This window comes from Vipera ursinii, assembly GCF_947247035.1.
Source record: "Vipera ursinii genome assembly, chromosome: 11".
NCBI classification, from domain to species: Eukaryota; Metazoa; Chordata; class Lepidosauria; order Squamata; family Viperidae; genus Vipera; species Vipera ursinii.
Genome location: NC_139524.1, coordinates 4,865,049 through 4,884,076, shown reverse-complemented (window position 1 = coordinate 4,884,076; position 19,028 = coordinate 4,865,049). Strand labels below are relative to the sequence as shown.

The 19,028-nt window shown below is 48.2% G+C and overlaps 1 protein-coding gene across 4 annotated transcripts; it reads right to left on the bottom strand.

Moving 5' to 3' along the window:
* Positions 1–207: 207 nt before the first annotated feature.
* Positions 208–18,052, bottom strand: INTS14 (integrator complex subunit 14). Of its 4 annotated transcripts, none has more exons than XM_083371349.1 (12): positions 17,921–18,032; positions 17,417–17,461; positions 16,540–16,804; positions 15,325–15,588; positions 13,884–14,002; positions 12,416–12,558; positions 10,280–10,372; positions 10,038–10,182; positions 7,074–7,207; positions 5,388–5,506; positions 4,272–4,337; positions 208–566 (listed from the first exon to the last, which is right to left on the bottom strand). In XM_083371349.1, exons 3-12 carry the CDS (start codon positions 16,759–16,761, stop codon positions 315–317), a joined length of 1,557 nt encoding a protein of 518 aa, XP_083227475.1. In that variant the 5' UTR covers positions 16,762–16,804; positions 17,417–17,461; positions 17,921–18,032; the 3' UTR covers positions 208–314. The 4 variants fall into 4 exon arrangements, 3 of the variants coding, with proteins under 3 accessions (XP_083227475.1, XP_083227476.1, XP_083227477.1); XR_014493524.1 differs by having other exon boundaries at positions 426–566; positions 4,092–4,337; positions 17,921–18,052; XM_083371350.1 differs by lacking the exon at positions 17,417–17,461 and having other exon boundaries at positions 17,921–18,044.
* Between the last annotated feature and the right edge of the window lie 976 nt (positions 18,053–19,028).

Below are 19,028 nucleotides of genomic sequence, written 5' to 3'. Positions count from 1 at the left end.
GGGTGAGAAGTGAAACATTTTCAAAGACAAAAAATGAAGAAAGTCCAGTTGCCTTTTGGAAAACACCTTTGGGAGATAATTTGAGAAAGGTTCAGACATTCCCCCCCCCCCCCGCCGGCAGTTCTCATAAAGACAAAGGGAGGGAGGGGGAAAGCATTGAAATTTGCAACCCCCGGGGTTTTTTTTATGACGCAAAGAAAAGTGAAATACAAATGGAGTTAAGTTTAATAAAAAATCCAATCTGGGCGAGGAAAGCCGTCTCGGCACCGAACACAACCCGAATCCTCCAGCGAGTCTCTCTGCCCGGCTTCTGATCACATCCGCTCGGTCCCGCTGCCAGAGAAGTCGGTCTGCAGCGGTGTGATGTTGTGGTCGTAAGTAGCGTACTCGGAGGATCCGGAGCTGGCCATTTTGAGCTGCTGGGCTGCGTGAGTGAGCTGGAAGGCTGCGTCGGGATGGGCCGTGTCAGGCAGAAGGGTGCATTCTCTCTCCAGGATATCCGCCACCCCTTTCAGCAGGTCCAAAAAGCCAAAGGCTAAGGCGGCCTTTCGCAGCCGGTTTAGTTCCTGGGAAAGCCAAGCAAAAGGGTTGAGTTCCGGATGGCTCCCGACCTTCGCTCCTTCCGACGCGACCTAAAAACCTATCTGTTTGAGCAATCCGGTCTGGTCTGACGGGTTCTGTTGTAATTATTGTTTTAAGGTAACTTATCTTCTGCATTTGGGCATTAGGGTTTAATTTGTTTTCAATATCTGTATTTGTTCTTTTGATATTTATGTCACTGTTCACCGCCTTGAGTCCTTAGGGAGAAGGGCGGTATACAAATCAAATAATAAATAAATAAATAAATAAAATAAAATCACTGTTGAGCCAGCAGGATCATTCTGGCTCGGGGGGGGGGGAGAATCTTGAATCCGCCCTCCCCAATAAAGGATTGGATTCTGGAAAAAGGGAGTGGGAAATCAATATTCTGTTTTACGCTGTTGTGGTTTTATTGGGCCTATTTATATTTCACAGCTGTAATGTTTGTGGGGTTTTTTTTGAATACTCTAATCCACCCGGAGTCGCTTTGAAACGAGATGAGTGGCAAATAAATTTCATAATAAATAAAGGAAATTTTAAAAAAGAAATGGCTCTGGCAGCAAACTCAACTAAGTTAATGACTACTGGCTGCGCTGCGGAGAGAGAGAAGAGTCACAATGGAAGATGTCTGGACACAGTCAGTTTTCGATAGAGGAAGCTGGAATATTTTCAGCTGAGGGGGCCTACAAGCTGCGTGACAGTCCGGGGGTACACCGGACGTGAAGAGCAAAACGGTATGTGGGAATGATCTTGGGAGGCAGGAGAAAAGGATGCAGCTTAGGAGAACTTTCATGCAAAGGTGGTCAGTCCCCAGGAGGGAAAGGGGCGGGGGAAGAGACTTGGAAGGACCCTCACGAGTTCCCAGGAAAGGAAAGGGAGGGGAGGGGAAAAGGATGTTCAGTCTCCTAGAATAAATGGAGTTGGAAGGGACTTGTGGGGGGTGTCTTGTAGTCCAACTCAAGCAGGAGACTCTATACCAGGGGTAGGCAACCTCGGCTCTTTTATGACTCGTGGACTTCAAGTCCCAGAATTCCTGAGCCAGCATGGCTCAGCTTGGAAACCTCTCCCTTTCCCCTCAGCATGGCTGGCTCAGGAATTCTGGGAGTTGAAGTCCACAAGTCATAAGGCAGCCTAGCCTAGGCCAGGGGTAGGCAACCTTGGCTCTTTTATGACTTGTGGACTTCAACTCCCGAGGAGTTTAACCAACATCTGTCGGACAAAATCGCTCGGATTCGGACCGGTCTGGACTCTGACTGGGCAGAGTCTGACGATCAGGACACGGGCGGTCTTGTCGATATCACCTGGGAGGAGTTTGATTCTGTGACTCCGGAGGAAGTGGACAGGATCATGGGGAGGCTGAGCACCACCACGTGTTTATTGGACCCGTGCCCTTCCTGGCTGGTTTATGCAGCCCGGGAGAGGACACGCAGCTGGTTCCAGGCAGTTATATCGGCTTCTTTGAGTGAGGGTAGCTTCCCCGCCGTCTTGAAAGAGGCGGTGGTGAGGCCTCTCCTCAAGAAGCCTGCCTTGGACCCAGCTGTATTAAACAACTTTCGTCCTGTCTCCAACCTTCGCTTTCTTGCGAAGGTTGTTGAGAGTGTGGTGGCGCATCAGCTCCCTCTGGTCCTGGATGAAGCGGATTATCTAGACCCGTACCAATCGGGTTTCAGGCCCGGGCACAGCACGGAGACGGCATTGGTCGCGCTGGTGAATGATCTCTGGAGGGCTCGGGATAGGGGATATTCCTCTGTTCTAGTCCTATTAGACCTCTCGGCGGCTTTCGATACCATCGACCATGGTATCTTGCTGCGGCGTCTTAGGGGATTGGGAGTGGGAGGCACAGTTTTACAGTGGTTCTCCTCCTATCTCCAGGGACGTTCGCAGTCGGTGTTGGCAGGAGGGCAGAGGTCGACCGCGAGGTCTCTCATTTGTGGAGTTCCTCAGGGGTCGGTCCTCTCGCCTCTCCTGTTCAACATCTACATGAAACCGCTGGGTGAGATCATTCGTGGCTTTGGAGTTGGGTATCATCAGTACGCTGATGATACCCAACTTTTCCTTTCGACCCCAAACCACCCCAGTGATGCCCTCAACGTGATGTCCCGGTGCCTGGAGGCGGTTCGGGTCTGGATGGGGAGGAACAGACTTCAACTCAACCCCGACAAGACTGAGTGGCTTTGCATACCTTCATCCCGGGTTTATTCGGATATTCCACCTCTGGCTATGGGGGGTGAACTATTACCCCCCGTAGATAGGGCTCGCAACTTGGGAGTCCTCCTAGATTCACGGCTCACCTTGGAAGACCATATAGGAGCTGTGACTAGGGGGGCCTTCGCCCAGGTTCGCCTGGTGCGCCAGTTGCGGCCCTATCTTAGCCGGGATGATTTGTGCACGGTCACTCATGCGCTCGTGTCCTCTCGTCTGGACTACTGCAACACTCTCTACATGGGGCTGCCCTTGAGGACCACCCGGAAGCTCCAACTGGTACAGAATGCAGCCGCGAGAGTTGTGTTGGGAGTCTCCCGATACTCCCACATTACACCGCTGCTCCGTGAGCTGCATTGGTTGCCAGTTGTCTTCCGGGTGAGATTCAAGGTACTGGTAACGGTGTTCAAAGCCCTCCATGGCATGGGGCCGGAGTACCTTAGGGAACATCTGCTGCCGGCATCAAGCTCCCTGCGCCCTGTGCGTTCCCACAGAGAGGGCCTCCTCAGGGTGCCACCGATCAGAGAATGTCGATTGGTGGCCCCCAGGGGGAGATCCTTCTCTGTGGGTGCTCCGGAGCTGTGGAACCAGCTACCGGTAGAGCTCCGGATGGCGCCCGATCTTCGCTCCTTTCGTCGCGATGTCAAGACGTTTCTGTTTGTACAAGCCGGCCTAGCCTGATGGGGATTGGTGGGGTTTTTTAATTTTGTGCTTTAATTTTAACTTGGTGTTTTAGAATTTTTATTCCAACTGTTTTAATATGGGCAATTATTTAATCTTTTTTTTTAACGTTTGTATTTAGTATTTTATTCTGCCCTGTGAACCGCCCTGAGTCCTCAGGGAGAAGGGCGGTATACAAATATTATTAAATTAAATTAAATTAAACTCCCAGAATTCTTGAGCCAGCATGGCTCAGCTTAGAAACCTCTCCCTTTCCCCTCAGCATGGCTGGCTCAGGAATTCTGGGAGCTGAAGTCCACGAGTCATAAAAGAGCCCAGGTTGCCTAGCCCTGCCCTACACCATTTCAAAGATGTCTTCTTAGAAAGCCTCCAGTGATGGAGCACCCATAACCTCTGGAGGCAAAGCTGTTCCACTGGTTAAGTGTCCTCACTGTTAGGAAGTTTCTCCTTATCTCTAGCTTGCTTCTCTCCTTGACTGAGTTTCCATCCATCGTTTCTTGACCTGCCTTCTGGTGCTACGGAGAATAGTTTGACCTCCTCGACTTTGTAGGAGCCCCTCAAATATGTTATTGTACCTTACAATGAAGGTAGTTTTTGTACCCGTGGTTTGTGCTTCTTGTCTGGACTACCTCGAAGGGCTGGCGCAGGGTCCGTGCTAGACACCGGCTAAGGCTGTCGTGCTTCATCAGGGTCTCTTTCAAAGCCACCCCACCGTTTCACCGAGTATTTTCAAGTTGGCATCCGCCCAATCCAAAAATGAGACTGTTGAACAAAGAGTTGGGCAACAGCCGTATGTTTCCACCACTCACCTTATAGAAGGTCAGAGTTTTCTCAGGGAGCTTCCTCGCGTTCCTGAGTATCTTCTGTACGTCAGTCTGTGGAAGAGTGGAGAAGACACAAATGTAGTATTTGGCCTTCTGGCCCAAAGCAGAGCAACCATCTGAAGCTAAAGCAATTGAATGAATGAATGAACCTTTACTGTCAAAGTAAAACCATGTATACATTGAGATTGGCTGAGCCTCCCTTCGTGCCCTCCCCAACTCACAGTGACAACAACCCCTCCATCTTGTTACACCATATGAGCTAACTGCACAACACACTGGCCTCGCAAGTCAATCATGCATAAAGTTTATAAAATTATATCCCGTTCAAAAGCCTAACATCCCATGGATAAAAGCTGTTTTTCAGCCTGTTGGTGTGGCTGGCTATACTCCTATATCTCCTACCCGATGGTAGGAGAGTAAAGAGATACCGACCAGGGTGTGAGTCATCCCTGAGAATTTTCCTCACTCTTCCAAGGCAGCGGTCCCTGGCAAGGTCATCCAGTGGTGTCAGGGGACAGCCCATAATGTCTTGTGCTGTGCTCACCACCCTCTTTAATGCCTTCCTATCCGCGGCTGTCAGACCAGCATACGAAACCACAATACAGTACGAGAGGACGCTCTCTATAGTAGACCGGTAAAAGAGGGTCATAAGCCGTTGTTCTACCCTGTTCTTCCGCAGAGATTACTCTTCCTTGCTTTGCTCCATTGGAAAAGCAAGAGATGCCTTCTGGTTTAAAGGCCTCTGCTTTCAACATCTAAGCACCGTTGTTCAGAAGCATCAACGGGACCTGTGTTGGCCTAAACCTCCATCCTGCACGCCCGTGGAAAGCAAACAGGCCGACGATCTTGGACAAATGGGAATAAAAACTGTGCAGCCAACACGCTGAAGACTATCATGGGCCGTAGTTGCGTCATCCGTTGGACAAAGGAGCGCTCGGGACTGTTGATCGGCTGGCCCTGCCAGGTGCCCACAGGAAGAGAGCGCTGCTAAATTACGCAGTGAGGAGCTCATCTTTCAGGAAAGGCTGCTGTTCTTATTCATCTTTTTAGCCAGGAGCTTTGCCTGCTCGCCGGGAGCAAAGTCGGATCCTGCTGGCTTACCTGCAGACCGTTGGGTTTAATCCACACCGTGACATTCTGAGCGTAGCTTCGTTTGTTTTTGGGCTGCAAAGGGAAGGGGCTTTTGTTGTCATCTTCGCCGTACGGGTTCTCCTTTGCGTCTGGGGAAAAAGAAAAGAAAAAGGTGTACAGCAGGGGTCTTCAAACTGGGCCCTTTTATGACTCGTGGACTTCAACTCCCAGAATTCCTCAGCCAGGCACGCGTGCCTGGCTGAGGAATTCTGGGAGTTGAAGTCCACGAGTCATAAAAGGGCCCAGTTTGAAGACCGCTGCTCTAGAAGGAGTGCAGAGAAGAGCAACAAAGATGATTAGGGGACTGAAGGCTAAAGTATATGGTGAATGGTTCCAGGAACTGGGTATGTCCACGAGTCATAAAAGGGCCCAGTTTGAAGACCCCTGCTGTACAGGAAGCCTCACTTAGCGACTACAATTGGGACTGGCAGTTCGGTTGTTAAGCAGAGCAGTTACTAAGTGGAAATTGTAATTACGCTTATGATAACTATGGGTCCTAAATGTGAGCACTGGTTGCAAAGGTACTTTCTCATCACCGTCGTAACTGTGAATGGTCACTGTCCAAGGCATTGTTAAGCAAGGACTACCTATATATATCAGTGTTGTGAGGCCCTTCTTCTCGCAATTTCATTTTAAAAGAATATATATGTCTTGTGCCCTCAGGTAAAAACTTAATTAATCCTATGCCTTGGGCTTCTTAAGGATTTCCAAGTATTTTGAAAGCATTAGAGAACACAGAACAGAGAATAAAAGGGTTGGAAGGACCTCAGAAGTTCAGGAAGGAGCTTCAAACAGCCCGGAAAGAACATGAGCAGCCCTCCCCAATCTGCCTGGAGCTCAGTTCCCAGAATTCTTAGGAAGAATCACATTGGCTGGAGAATTCTGGAAAATGAAGTCCGTGTTCCTAGAGAGTGTTAAGATTGAAAAAGGTTTAAACCAAGGGGGGTCTCCAAACTTGGTAACTTTTCGACTTGTGAACGTTAATTCCCAGAATTCCCTAGCCAACATGTTGGCTGGGGAATTCTGGGAGTTGAAGTTCACAAGTCGAAAAGTTACCAAGATTGGAAACCCCTGTTGTTGTTGTTAGTTGCAAAGTCGTGACCGACCCATCACAACCCCATGGACAACGTTCCTCCAGGCCTTCCTGTCCTCTACCATCTTCTGGAGTCCCTTTTAATTCATGCCTACTGCTTCAGTGACTCCATCCAGCCACCTCATTCTCTGTCGTCCCCTTCTTCTCTTGCCCTCCACCTTCCCCAGCGGGAAAGAGAGAAGTGCCTAATGGTGGGAAAGGTTGAGGGGGAAACTCCTGGGTTAGACTAAAGATTCGGATATGGTTTTGCCGTTACATAATCACAGAAACTCTGGAACTTTTGAGCGTCCATCTTCATTTCCTAAAGCTTCAAGAAGCACAGCAACAATTCCTTGAAATGGAGACCCTGAGGGGGATTCAGAAGTGTGTGTGATACCAACACAACTCAGAGATCCCATGAGAGGCATTTCACTGCTCACACAACAGAGAAGGACGTCTTCCCGAGGACAAAGCACACCCAGGAGCATAACTGCCACCGTCTAAGATCAAGACGTCTACATCCAAATGGAAGTTACAAACGGGAAAGGAATGAGTGGTACTGTTTAAACCAGCATCGCCAGTACCTGAGATGGGACCGAGCTGGGCCATCTTGCCCAGCCAAGGAAGTGGTTCTGGTCCTGGCTCAAAGAGAGACATCATTAGGTTGGACTTCTTCTTGCTGTCGGCTTGAGAATATAGCATTCCGTACCATTCAGGTCTGAAAGCAAGAACCAGATCGTTCGCAATGAACCAGCTGTTGTTGCTCAGAAGAAAACATGTGCATACAGATAGTCCTTGACTTACGACCACAACTGAACTCAACATCTATGTTGCAAAGGGAGACAGTTCTTAAGGGAGCTTTGCCCCATTTTACAACCTTTCTTGCCCGTTGTTCAGTGAATCCCTGCAGTTGTTTAGTAACACGGTTGTTAAGTGAATATGGCTTCCCCTTTGACTTTGCTTATCACCAGGTCGTTAAAGGGGATCACGTGACCCCGGGACACGGCAGCCGTCGTAAATGTGACACAGTTTGCCAAGCATCTGAATTTTGATCGCTTGACTGTTGGGATGCTGCAACGGTCCCAAGTGTGAAAAACAATCCTGTCACTTTTTCCAGTGCTGCTGTAATTTCAAAAGGTCACTAAGCGAACAGTTGTAAGTCGAGGACTACTTGTATATATATCAATAGATACTTGTAGGCCTTCTCTTTCAACTAATATAGGATACGATAATCTTTATTGTCATTTTTTTACGTTGGGTACAATGGCACACATCAAAAATGAAATTTAGTTGCCCGCTCTCAAAGTGAAACACAGACATGACACACACCTAAAACATACTACATACAACCTATGTATAGACCCACACCCTACATATACATCACAAATAAATATTAAAATACTGTCCATCTTGAATATATAACGGAAGGAGGAAGCCTGAGAGTTCACAAGGTTAATGCTGCATGGAATGAAACTATGGCTGAATCTGGATGTTCTGCTACGGATTACGAAAGAGAGTTCTCTTTGTTAGCAGGAAGAAAATCCAAGAATGGCCTCCTGCAGTGGTTCTCAACCCTGGCAGGTTTAAGCGGGGGGGGGGGGGGGAAACGTCCAACCCCCCAAATTCCCCAGCTAGCCATGCTGGTTGGGGAATTTGGGGAGTTGGCAGTCCACTCCTCTCAAAGCTGCCAGGGTTGCAAGAGACACCGGCTTGTGGCTTTTCTCAATACTCAAATCTTCCTAAAATGTTCAGTTCCACGTGCTACAAGTATTTGCCTAAATGAAAGGGCACCTCCACCCTCAGAGTTTCCAGAATCCCCGTTTCTCCAAGGTCAGCAACAGGCATCAACACTCAAATGACGTCCCCATGGAGAAATACAATGCCTTTTTTAAAAAAACCCATTTCCAGCACATATTAAAGATACTGTGGTCCAACATATTTAACCCAAGACTGTCTAGGTCAGGGGTAGGCAGCCTCGGCTCTTTGATGACTGGTGGACTTCAACTCCCAGAATTCCTGAGCCAGCATGGCTCAGCTTGGAAACCTCTCCCTTTTCCCTCAGCGTGGCTGGCTCAGGAATTCTGGGAGTTGAAGTCCACAAGTCATAAAGCGGCCTAGGCCTAGGCCAGGGGTAGGCAAGCTTGGCTCTTTTATGACTGGTGGACTTCAACTCCTAGAATTCCTGAGCCAGCCTGGCTCAGCTTGGAAACCTCTCCCTTTCCCCTCAGCATGGCTGGCTCAGGAATTCTGGGAGTTGAAGTCCACCAGTCATAAAAGAGCCAAGGTTGCCTACCCCTGGCCTAGGGAGAACCTCCATCATGGTGCTCCCAAAGCTGCTTTTTCATGAGGCAACTGGACTCTCTTTGAAGACAAGAAAGGCCCAGTTGCCTCATGAAAAAGCAGCTTTGGGATAATCCAAGATGGTTTACAGCTGGTCCTTGACTTCAACCACTTAGGTTGAAGTTACAAACGGCACTTTTCACACTTGCAGCATTCTCATGATCGAAATTCAGGCGCTTGGCAAACTGGTTCGTATTTATGACGGTTGGAGTTCCCCGGGGATCACGTGATCCCCTTTTGCGGCCTTCTGACAAGCAAAGTCAACAGGGGAGCCGGATTCACAGAAAAACTGTTACTAACTTAACAACTGTGGCGAGAATAGTCATAAAACCGGGCAAAACTCACTTAACAACTGCCTTGCATAGCGGTGGAACTTTGGGGGCTCAGTTGCAAGTCGAGGACCACCTATTATCTAGCATTTTCCTCACTCTAAGAAAGGGAGCTTCCATGCTGCTCTTAGATGAAAGAGAAGACCTACAGTCGGGCAACAGTTACATACACACGTGTCTCTCCCTCCGAGCAAGGACAGGCTACTTTCATTGTGGCTGTCAGAACCCATATATTGTTAAGGGGGACTCTTTTCTAATTCTTTTTATTTCATTGCTCCGGGTTCTGCCATTCTCCTGAAAGGGAGGGGGGAAGACACTGTGGGCTGTCTCTTTGCTTCTTTCTATTACTACAATGCATCCCTTCCACTGTTCCTGCATATCTGCTAAGCTTGTAAGCCGCCCTGAGTCTTCGGAGAAGGGCGGGATATAAATGGAATAAAAATAAAAATAAATATCTGTCTCTCCCTTGATGTTACCTTGGGGTGAGAAAGGAATGTGCCTCCAGCCATCTGGCTTATCTCCCGTTTCGGAAAGGAAGGTGTTAAGACCCAACAACATCAATGGGAGCCTGGGAAAGACGTGTGTTATCAGCTCTTTTCCCACAGCTGACTTAACACCTGAGGATTGGCCGGTTCGAACTGACCAGATGAACGACTGGGGTGGGGTTTTGCTTGGGACTCTTTTAACCTGTTGATCTGAGCGGGAAACCCTGAGATCCTGCCTACCGTGCCTGCTATCACCTTCTCCTAATAAAAGTTCCTTTTGGAAGAAACGGCTTCCACGAGTCCTGCTTTCTTAGCATGAGGCTTTGAAGTGGGCCCTGACATTGGCTATGTCCACGCTGCCACCACCCGCCCGGATGCCAGCCAGCTGCCATACCCTAACTGAACAACAGCCACCATCCCTTCCACTTTCAAACTTCCGTGAAGGAGCACGCAAAAGTTGGGGATCTTTCCCGCAATCTGATTGGCTGAGTTCTCGTCTTCAACATCTTCAGCAATCCCTGGACCCACCTCGTCTCCTTCTAGGCAGGAAGAGAACAGAAAGCCATCAGGACCTGCCCCCTCCGGTGGGCGGGGAACCGCCAGAGGGAGGGGGAGGAGGAAATTGGAATTGCTCACCTTTGTTGAGTGCGATAGGCAACACCAGGTGTCTGGACAGGACCGGCGGGCTGGCGATATCTGCTATGTCAATGAAGCCGACAATTTCCAGATCTACGAAAGAAAAGGATGCTTTCAGACATCAGTCCTCATGACTTTGTTTTCATTTCACACGGGGGGAGGAGAAGGCACAGCACACGTAGACTGGCGAAATTCTGCTACAGTAGTCAATTTCAGCAAAAGTAGTTCTAGACGTCTTGTGGAGTAGATTTCCTGGATGGGTCTACCTTGTCAGGCTGATATGAAGGCAGAAAAATTGATCAGTGGCTATTATTTACTAACAATCCTGTTTTCCAAAGCAAGACAAGAAGGCAGGACAAGAAACAATGGGTGGAAACTAACCAAGAAGAGAAGCAGAACCTGGAATTAAGGAATTAAACTTCCTAAGAGTGAGGACAATTTAGAGCAATTTTGAAACAGTTTGCTTCCAGATGTTGTGGGTGCTCCATCACTGGAGATTTTCTAGAAGACTGGCCAGCTATTTGCCCAGAATGGTATAGGGCAGGGGTAGGCAACCTTGGCTCTTTGATGACTCGTGGACTTCAACTCCCAGAATTCCTGAGCCAACATGGCTCAGCTTGGAAACCTCCCCTTTCCCCTCAGCATGGCTGGCTCAGGAATTCTGGGAGTTGAAGTCCACCAGTCATAAGGTGGCCTAGGCCTAGGCCAGGGGTAGGCAACCTTGGCTCTTTTATGACTCGTGGACTTCAACTCCCAGAATTCCTGAGCCAGCATGGCTCAGCTTGGAAACCTCCCCCTTTCCCCTCAGCATGGCTGGCTCAGGAATTCTGGGAGTTGAAGTCCACGAGTCATCAAAGAGCCAAGGTTGCCTGCCCCTGGTTTGGAGGGTCTCCTGCTCGAGCAGGGGGTTGGACTAGAAGACCTCCAAGATCCTTTCCAACTTTGTTAATTCTGTTATTTTGGTTAAGACCCTAACGCCAGCCAGCATCCGGTTTTGGAAGGTAAGCAGGGTCAGACATGACTAAAAGTTGGATGAGAGAGAGCAACTTGATTCTCAGGTAACACTGGGTAATCCAGTGAGCCTCCTGAGAGAAAGCAAAATCCAAGCCTTTGGAGCATGGTGGCACAGTGGTTAGAGTGCAGTACTGCAGGCTATTTCTGCTGACTGCCGGCTGCCAGCAGTTCGAGTCTCACAGGCTCAAAGTAGACTCAGCCTTCCATCCTTCCGAGGTCGGTAAAATGAGGATCCAGATATGCTGACTCTGTGAATCGCTTAGAGAGGGCTGTAAGGCACCGTGAAGTGGTATATAAGTCTAAGTGCTATTGCTGTAAGTGCTATTTGGTGAAGAAAACAGCAGGGATATATCCCTTCCTCCATGGCTGGAGGCACCAAGTCTCTCAGGCTGCCACTTGCTGGGGGTCAGCAGCAGGGAACAGCCATTGCCCTTCAGCCTCCTGGAAGCCTCACTGTCAGAATCCATTTATATCGCATTCATAAATGTATGTTTAAAATACTGTGCCTTCCCTGGATTCTGCCATTTCTCCGAGGGGCAGAGGAGAAGGTGTTTATTCAGCCTGGCCAGAGACTGCATTCAAAGACCAGGGAAAACCCTTTTGATCTTAGGACAACAAAGGAGGGGAAGGGAAGGGGGATCTGGTTTGTATCTCCATTTGAATCTGAAAAGGAAGGAGGCAATAAAGACACGGGAATTTCCCTCTTTCCCACGAAAGGGTTGACACCGAAGTTTAATTGATGTGGGTCTGACCAAATGGTTTTTGAGGGGAGGGGGTTGAACCGGGAACTCTTTATAAAGTATCAAGTTGTAACACAATGCCAGATCCTGTCTTGTATTTCCACAACCGATCACATCCTAGTAAAACCTCCTTTTGGACAAGCCCTGGCTCCAAGAGTTCTTTATTTTCCTAAGGTGTGGATTGGGGTGGGTCCTGACACTCTAACTGGTCAGCACCAGAAACAGGAAATTAATGCGATTTTTGCTTTTAGGCAACAGGTCCCTTTTTGCACCCTTACTCTATTGGGCGTGATGGCTAGATGTTATGGTCTTGAAGGTAGAGGAAGAATGTGGATTAGAAGAGAGCAAGGGCTAAATTCATTGCAGAGAAGAGAACTTTTACCTGTATTAATTGTTTTAGGGATTGGATCGATTTCTTCGTCTATGATGAAGGGCTCCGGCCTGGGAAATGCTTGCACGTCTGAAGACAAGTGGCCACATTTCAAAACGGCATGGAAGGGTGTATATGCCACGTCTATTAGCTTCCTAGGGCAAGAGATGATCACTACTAAAAATCCACAGAAATAAACCACTACGTGGGGAGCTTCTTCAAGTTACTTTTCAGGTGGGGGGGAAATGCAGATCAGTGACTGAGTAGTTTCTACTGGGTCTTTCACTGCAAGGGTTCAAGCCACACAGAGCAAGTTCTAGGGCGTTCCACACACATTAAAACAAACAGGGTGCATTGCAGATCTTGAATGTCAAATGGACTCTGAATTTCTCTAAGCACATGGTCTCCCTTGCCTTACTACTCAGAAATGCACAATTCCCAGAATTTGAGCTCTAGAAATCCCTCAGTTCTGCTTTGAAAAAATAGTAAGGAAGGAAGGTTTATGGGAAAATGTATATGATCTGATTTCACAAATAACACGGAAGGTTTTTTTTTTAAACATTCTTAGTAAAAGGTAAAGGTAAAGGTTCCCCCGCATATGCGTGCTAGTCGTTTCCGACTCTAGGGGCCGGTGCTCATCTCCGTTTCAAAGCCGAAGAGCCAGCGCTTGTCCGAGGACGTCTCCGTGTCATGTGGCCGGCGTGACTAGACGCCAAAGGCGCACGGAACGCTGTTACCTTCCCACCGTAGTGGTCCCTATTTTTCTACTTGCATTTTTACGTGCTTTCGAACTGCTAGGTTGGCAGAAGCTGGGACGAGTAACAGGCACTCACTCTGCTACATGGCACTCGGGATTCGACCCGCCAAACTGCCGACCTTCTGATCGACAAGCTCAGCGTCCTAACCCACTGAGCTACCACGTGCGTCCCTCTTTAACATTCTTATTAGCACGTAATTTTATGCAAAAAGCGAACAGATCCTACCGTAGCTTAGTATTAAATATAGAATAGGCCATAGTATTTAGTTGCTGCCTGCAAGTAATCCAATGCTTTCCTGGCTTGGCTTACGTGAGCAAATACCCTAATTTCCTTTGTTTTCATGCAGTTTGCTAACCCCCTTGAGAGAATTAGATGGAACATCTAACTTGGAGTTTCAGATTTGTAAACCCCATTTATAAGTAGGTGGCTAAACTGGTCCTTCACGGTATTTAGCTGCATCACGTAGGCCAGCTTTTGCCAATCTGACATCTTCCAGATATGTCTAGAGTTAAAACTGCGTGCATCTAGGACCATATTTCTCATGTGTGGATTTCAACCCCCAGAATTCCCCAGTCAGCTGTGCTGGAATTCTGGGAGTTGAAGTCCACGTCTTAAAAGTTGACAAGGTTGAGCAACCCTGATCTAGAGGGCACCAGATTGAAAGAACTTGATGAAACCCAGACTGTAATTGAAGGCAATGATTCTTAACCAGGATTGCTTACCCAAACATCGACTGCACGTTTTTCAAGCAAAGGGGTCCATCGATGGTAAAAATCTGCCCCTCTCCATTATTTAGGTCAATGAGCCGTTCCAGGCAGTCTAGAGAATCATTGCTCTGGAGCTTCACATGGAAAGGAAACAGTTTTACAAACAAGGGAAAAAACATATCAGAGCCTTAGATTTTTTTAAAAAATCACAGAACGGAACTTCCAATAATCAGCAAAGAAAACACAGCTATTCATTTGTCTGCTCTGCTTTGTATGTATCTAAGTGTCAAACTGCCGGCCCGTGGGCCGGAGGCATCACAGCAAAACCGCACCCACCCCATTGTCGGCAATGGCAAAAAAAAGTTATGCTACGTCGTGACACATCACACGACATTGAGAGTTTGACACCCGATATAGAGACTGCACTGGCCCCTGCTGATTTCACTGGCAGGACAAATGGGCCAAACTTTGCCCAAAATAATTAATGGACACAGGCTTGATGAGAGAACAAGCGCAAAATAATAGCAGAGAAATAACCTTTCAACCTCCTAGGACAGACATGTCAAACAAAAGGCCCGGGGGCCGGATCTGGCCCGCGAAGTGGTTTCATGCGGCCCGCGAAGTCATCCTGGAAACAGTGAGGGAACGGCCCCCACTGCCTTGGCCCTGGCCCAGAGACCCTCCTTCTGCCAGAGACCCTCAGATCTGTCCCACTCCTGCCCAGGCCCCCATAGGCACCCTTGATGCGAACGACGTAGAGCTGGCCACGCCCACCCAGTAGGCCATATGCACTCTAGCCACGCCCACCCAGTAGGCCACGCCTACCCTGGCCATACCCACCTGGCCCCCTGAGGGCAACCACAGTGCTGATGCGGCCCTCAATAACATTGAGTTTGACACCCCTGTCCTAGGACATTACAGGTCATAAACCAGCCCTTTTGGGGGGGAAAAAGAAAGAAACTTAAAAATACTGTTATTGAGCAAGAGAGCGCTGAACTCACGTGTGTCAAATTCAGGCTTACTACAATTCTGAATAGACAAATTGCTTGTAATATACCTCCCAGGTTAACTACATCTAAAAAGCCCACCAGCTTTTTCCTCCCTTCCCCGGCCTCACCTCAATTTAAATTCTCTATCAGTCTCATCGCTCCATGTACCTGATAGAGCAGGGGTCTTCAAACCTGGCCCTTTTATGACTCATGGACTTCAACTCCCAGAATTCCTGAGCCAGGCACTTCAGCTCCCAGAATTCCTCAGCCAGGCACATGGCTCAGGAATTCTGGGAGTTGAAGTCCACAAGTCATAAAAGGGCCAAGTTTGAAGACCCCTGTGATAAAGTGAGGTGTAATTCACAAAAAACCTTGAATAAAATTGCCTCCCCTCCCAATGCAAGGCCAATGCAAATGGAGGGCTGATCTAATGATATCTCCTCCTGGCTCTAAAAAAGGGGACTCACCTCTTCCAGGTTAGCCATGCACATGACGTACAGCTTGGACGGGAACGGAAAAGGCAGCGGGAACCGGTTGCTTTCACTCCGCTGGCTGAGTGTGGACAGAGAGTGACGGAGAGAGCCCCTGCCGATGCCCAAGCTGCCATCTGTGACCAGGACAACCTGGCAAGGAATGGCAGCGCCCCATTCTTGCTGCACAATGCTGCAAACTCCTAGCAGGGCTGACTCCAAGCACGTTTTGTCATAATCATCTATGTTACTCAAAGCTTCCTGGGGAAAAAAGTGGACACTTATTGGGATGGGCTAAAACAAAGCTCGGCTTCCAAACTGACATGGTTAACTTAGACCAGGGGTCTTCAAACTTGGCCCGACTTGTGGACTTCAACTCCCAGAATTCCTCAGCCAGCGTGCCTGACTGAGGAATTCTGGGAGCTGAAGTCCACAAGTCATAGAAGGGCCAAGTTTGAAGGCTGCTGCTGTATGGTATACAATAAAATATTAATAGCAAAAAAATGTGTAAGATTTAAAAAAGGCATCGAAGATTAAGGATTGATTGAAAGGCTGCTTTTAGTGCCCTAATCTTTCAGGGCACCAATCAACCCTATGGCTGCATCCCCATCTGCACGTCCCTTGCAAGGGCACAGAGTATGTTTTTACACCTTTATGGAAGGTCAGGAGACTGGGGTCTGCCTCACTTCTGGGGGGAGAGTTTTTTATTTATTTATTTATTTTTATTCCATTTATATCCCGCCCTTCTCCGAAGACTCAGGGCGGCTTACAAGCTTAGCAGTAGCCTTCATTCTATGTATATGCCTGCTTATTAGGGCTTTCACACACACCCCAGCGGCATTATTACAAAGTCAGCTTAATTGCCCCCAACAATCTGGGTCCTCATTTTACCTACCTGGGAAGGATGGAAGGCTGAGTCAACCTTGAGCCTGGTGGGACTCGAACCTGCACTAATTGCAAGCAGCTGGTGTTACTTAAGGAGGCATTAGCCCACTGCTCCACCAAGGCTCTTGAGTGCCAGACCAGCTAGGATGGGCTTATGTAATGTGATGAAGGCACTTCTGTACGTTATTATTTAGAAAGCAAATTTATATAGCTACCCATCCACAAGTGGAGCAGAGAGAAACAAAAATATCATATGAATTTATAATCAATTTATATGCAGCATGTGACAATTGAATACAAGCTCAGGTCGTTGCTTTTATACTGCACCTGGAGAGTGTTATAGTCTCTTGTAAAGGGGACCATCAGCTCCCAAAGAGATGAAAACACAACCAAGGCGGTAAACTCCAATTTGTAGTTGGTAGCCATGTGTTCAAAAAGCATTGTCAGACCATGGGCTGCTAAATGCTTCCGCTGATACTCTTCAGAGCCTTCAATGGAGACCGGCCGGGTCATGGAGAGGGACACATCAATGACCACAACAGTTGGCATGGTGGCCCTTGTTTTGTGCTGTCAAATGCAGAAGGAAAAATCTCTGCAGAGGGAATAAAATAAGATTTTCAGCATTCGCTCTCTCTTTCAAACAATATGAGCCTGTTCACTGACACCTGCTAACTCAACTTTATCAATCTTAAAACAGCTACTGTGAGATGATTTGGTATGTGCAGGCTGGGTTTATCTCCAGAGTAGTGGCGGGTATCCTTTTATAGGATGTATTGAAGCAAATATTGGATAATCATCTACTACTGGCATGCTGTAATTTGGATTCTAGTTGAGCAGGAGGCAGACTCCAATTCTACGAATCTCTGCAAAACTAACAAATGCATTTAACAAAAGACAACTGCTAATTTACACACCAAAACTAATAGACCACCTTTTGCCTTCCTCTGAAGGTTTATTTCATACAATGGCTGGATTGCAAAAAATGAGTGAATCCCAAATAAAGCAACTGCATTTCATTTTAACACATTGTGTGAACTGAGATCATTATTGCCAGCAAAACCCAAAATGTGAAGTGGGTGTATTTATATTAGGATAAGTAATAACTTGTAAGACGTAAAAGCCACAACAGGCAGCTAGGAAAGCGTTTAGTCCAATAACAGAATATATGCAGGTTTGAATGACAGATTCTTGGAATTTTTCAAACCTGGTGGTTTTCCTGCGGAGGTTTCAGTGCCAGGCTAGGGAACTTCTTCAGGACAGGGCGAGTGAAGTCAATGCAACCAAGTTCAGAGAACGTCAAGAGCCCCAAAGTAGAAATGAAGAAGATGGGGGTGGGAGTGGAAAAACAACTTACGAAAAAGGGCAAATCTATTAAAGCGGTGGTTAAGAAATCAGAAACGGCAGCAAAGCTCCTAATGCTGCTTTCTTTTCCTCCTGCATTCTTTCATTTCCCCTTTTCCTCTCTTCCTTTTCTTTTCCCCTTTCCTTTTTCTTTTCTTTTATCCCCTCTTTTTGTTCCCTTCCACTCTCTTTTCCTACACTCCTTCCTTTCTCCCTGTCTTCCTTCCTTCCTTCCTTGCCTGGCTTCCCCTTTCTCGGACCCTGGGACGCAACTGTCCTACCCAGGGTGAGGTCCCGCCTCCCCCACCCCCTTCCGCCCAGGGCTTTCCTGGTGGTCTCCCATCCGCGTTCAAGCTTCTCCGCTCACCTTCGCTGTTTCCCACCTCCAATCAAGCCGGCCGGCTCGTTTCCAGTGGGGTGGGGTGGTCTCCGGCAGGAAGCCGAGGTGCCCCGCCTCAGTCTTCCCCAGGGCCGGGGCTCCCCTGCCTCCTCCTCCTCCCACCCCACCCCCCGCCCGGGGTTGAAGCCCAAAACATTCCCCCACCACCACCACGGCCGCGAAATTTGGTTCCGGGATCGCCAGGGGCCGCCCCGTTCCGGGCATGCGCGAGCGGCGTGCGCAGACTCTGTCGGAACCTGCTTCAAGAACTTTCCCTCTGGGGCGGGGCGATAGGCTCAGCACGGCCGCTAGAGCAGGGGTCTTCAAACTTGGCCCTTTTATGACTTGTGGACTTCAACTCCCAAAGCTGGCTGAGGAATTCTGGGAGTTGAAGTCCACAAGTCATAAAAGGGCCAAGTTTGAAGACCCCTGCGCTAGAGGGCAGCCACGAGGACTTTGCGCCTAACGTGAGCGCCGCTGTTTGCAGGAGGAGGCGGCGAGGATGGTTATTATAATTGCTGGATTTTTTACCCTTCCTTGGGTCGCGCTATGGAAAGGCAGTTTTTTCTCCCCCATTAGGCAGTGAATAAACAAGGCTTGAAAGCTATTGTGTCTAAGCTGTCTGGGGGCAGCAATGGTTCATTTAAAAAAAATAATAATAATTCAATTTACGGTCGAACTTTTGGCCCCTGAGTTGGTTTCTTTTGTAAAATAAAATGAAAAATAAAATTAAAATTACTGGGTTCGTTCCACTGGCTGATCTCAGTCTCCTGCTCAAAGCCCACAGTTCCTAAACAGGATAAAAACAGAATAGGAAAGGCCTCCAGCCCACCCACCCACCTCCCAGGTTGGGATGAGAAGCTAAACTGGATCTGGTCATGATTAGTGCTGTGTTGGATGGGAGACCTCCAGGAGATACCCAAGCCAACCACATCAGCAACCTTGCTAAGAAAACCATCCCAAATACATGCAAGTTGCCAAGTGCCTGAATTTTGATCACGTGACTATAGAGATGCGGCAACAAGGCTCAAGCGCAAGGACTCGTTGCAAATCCCTTTCCTCATCACCATCATAACTATGAAGGACGCTAAGCGGT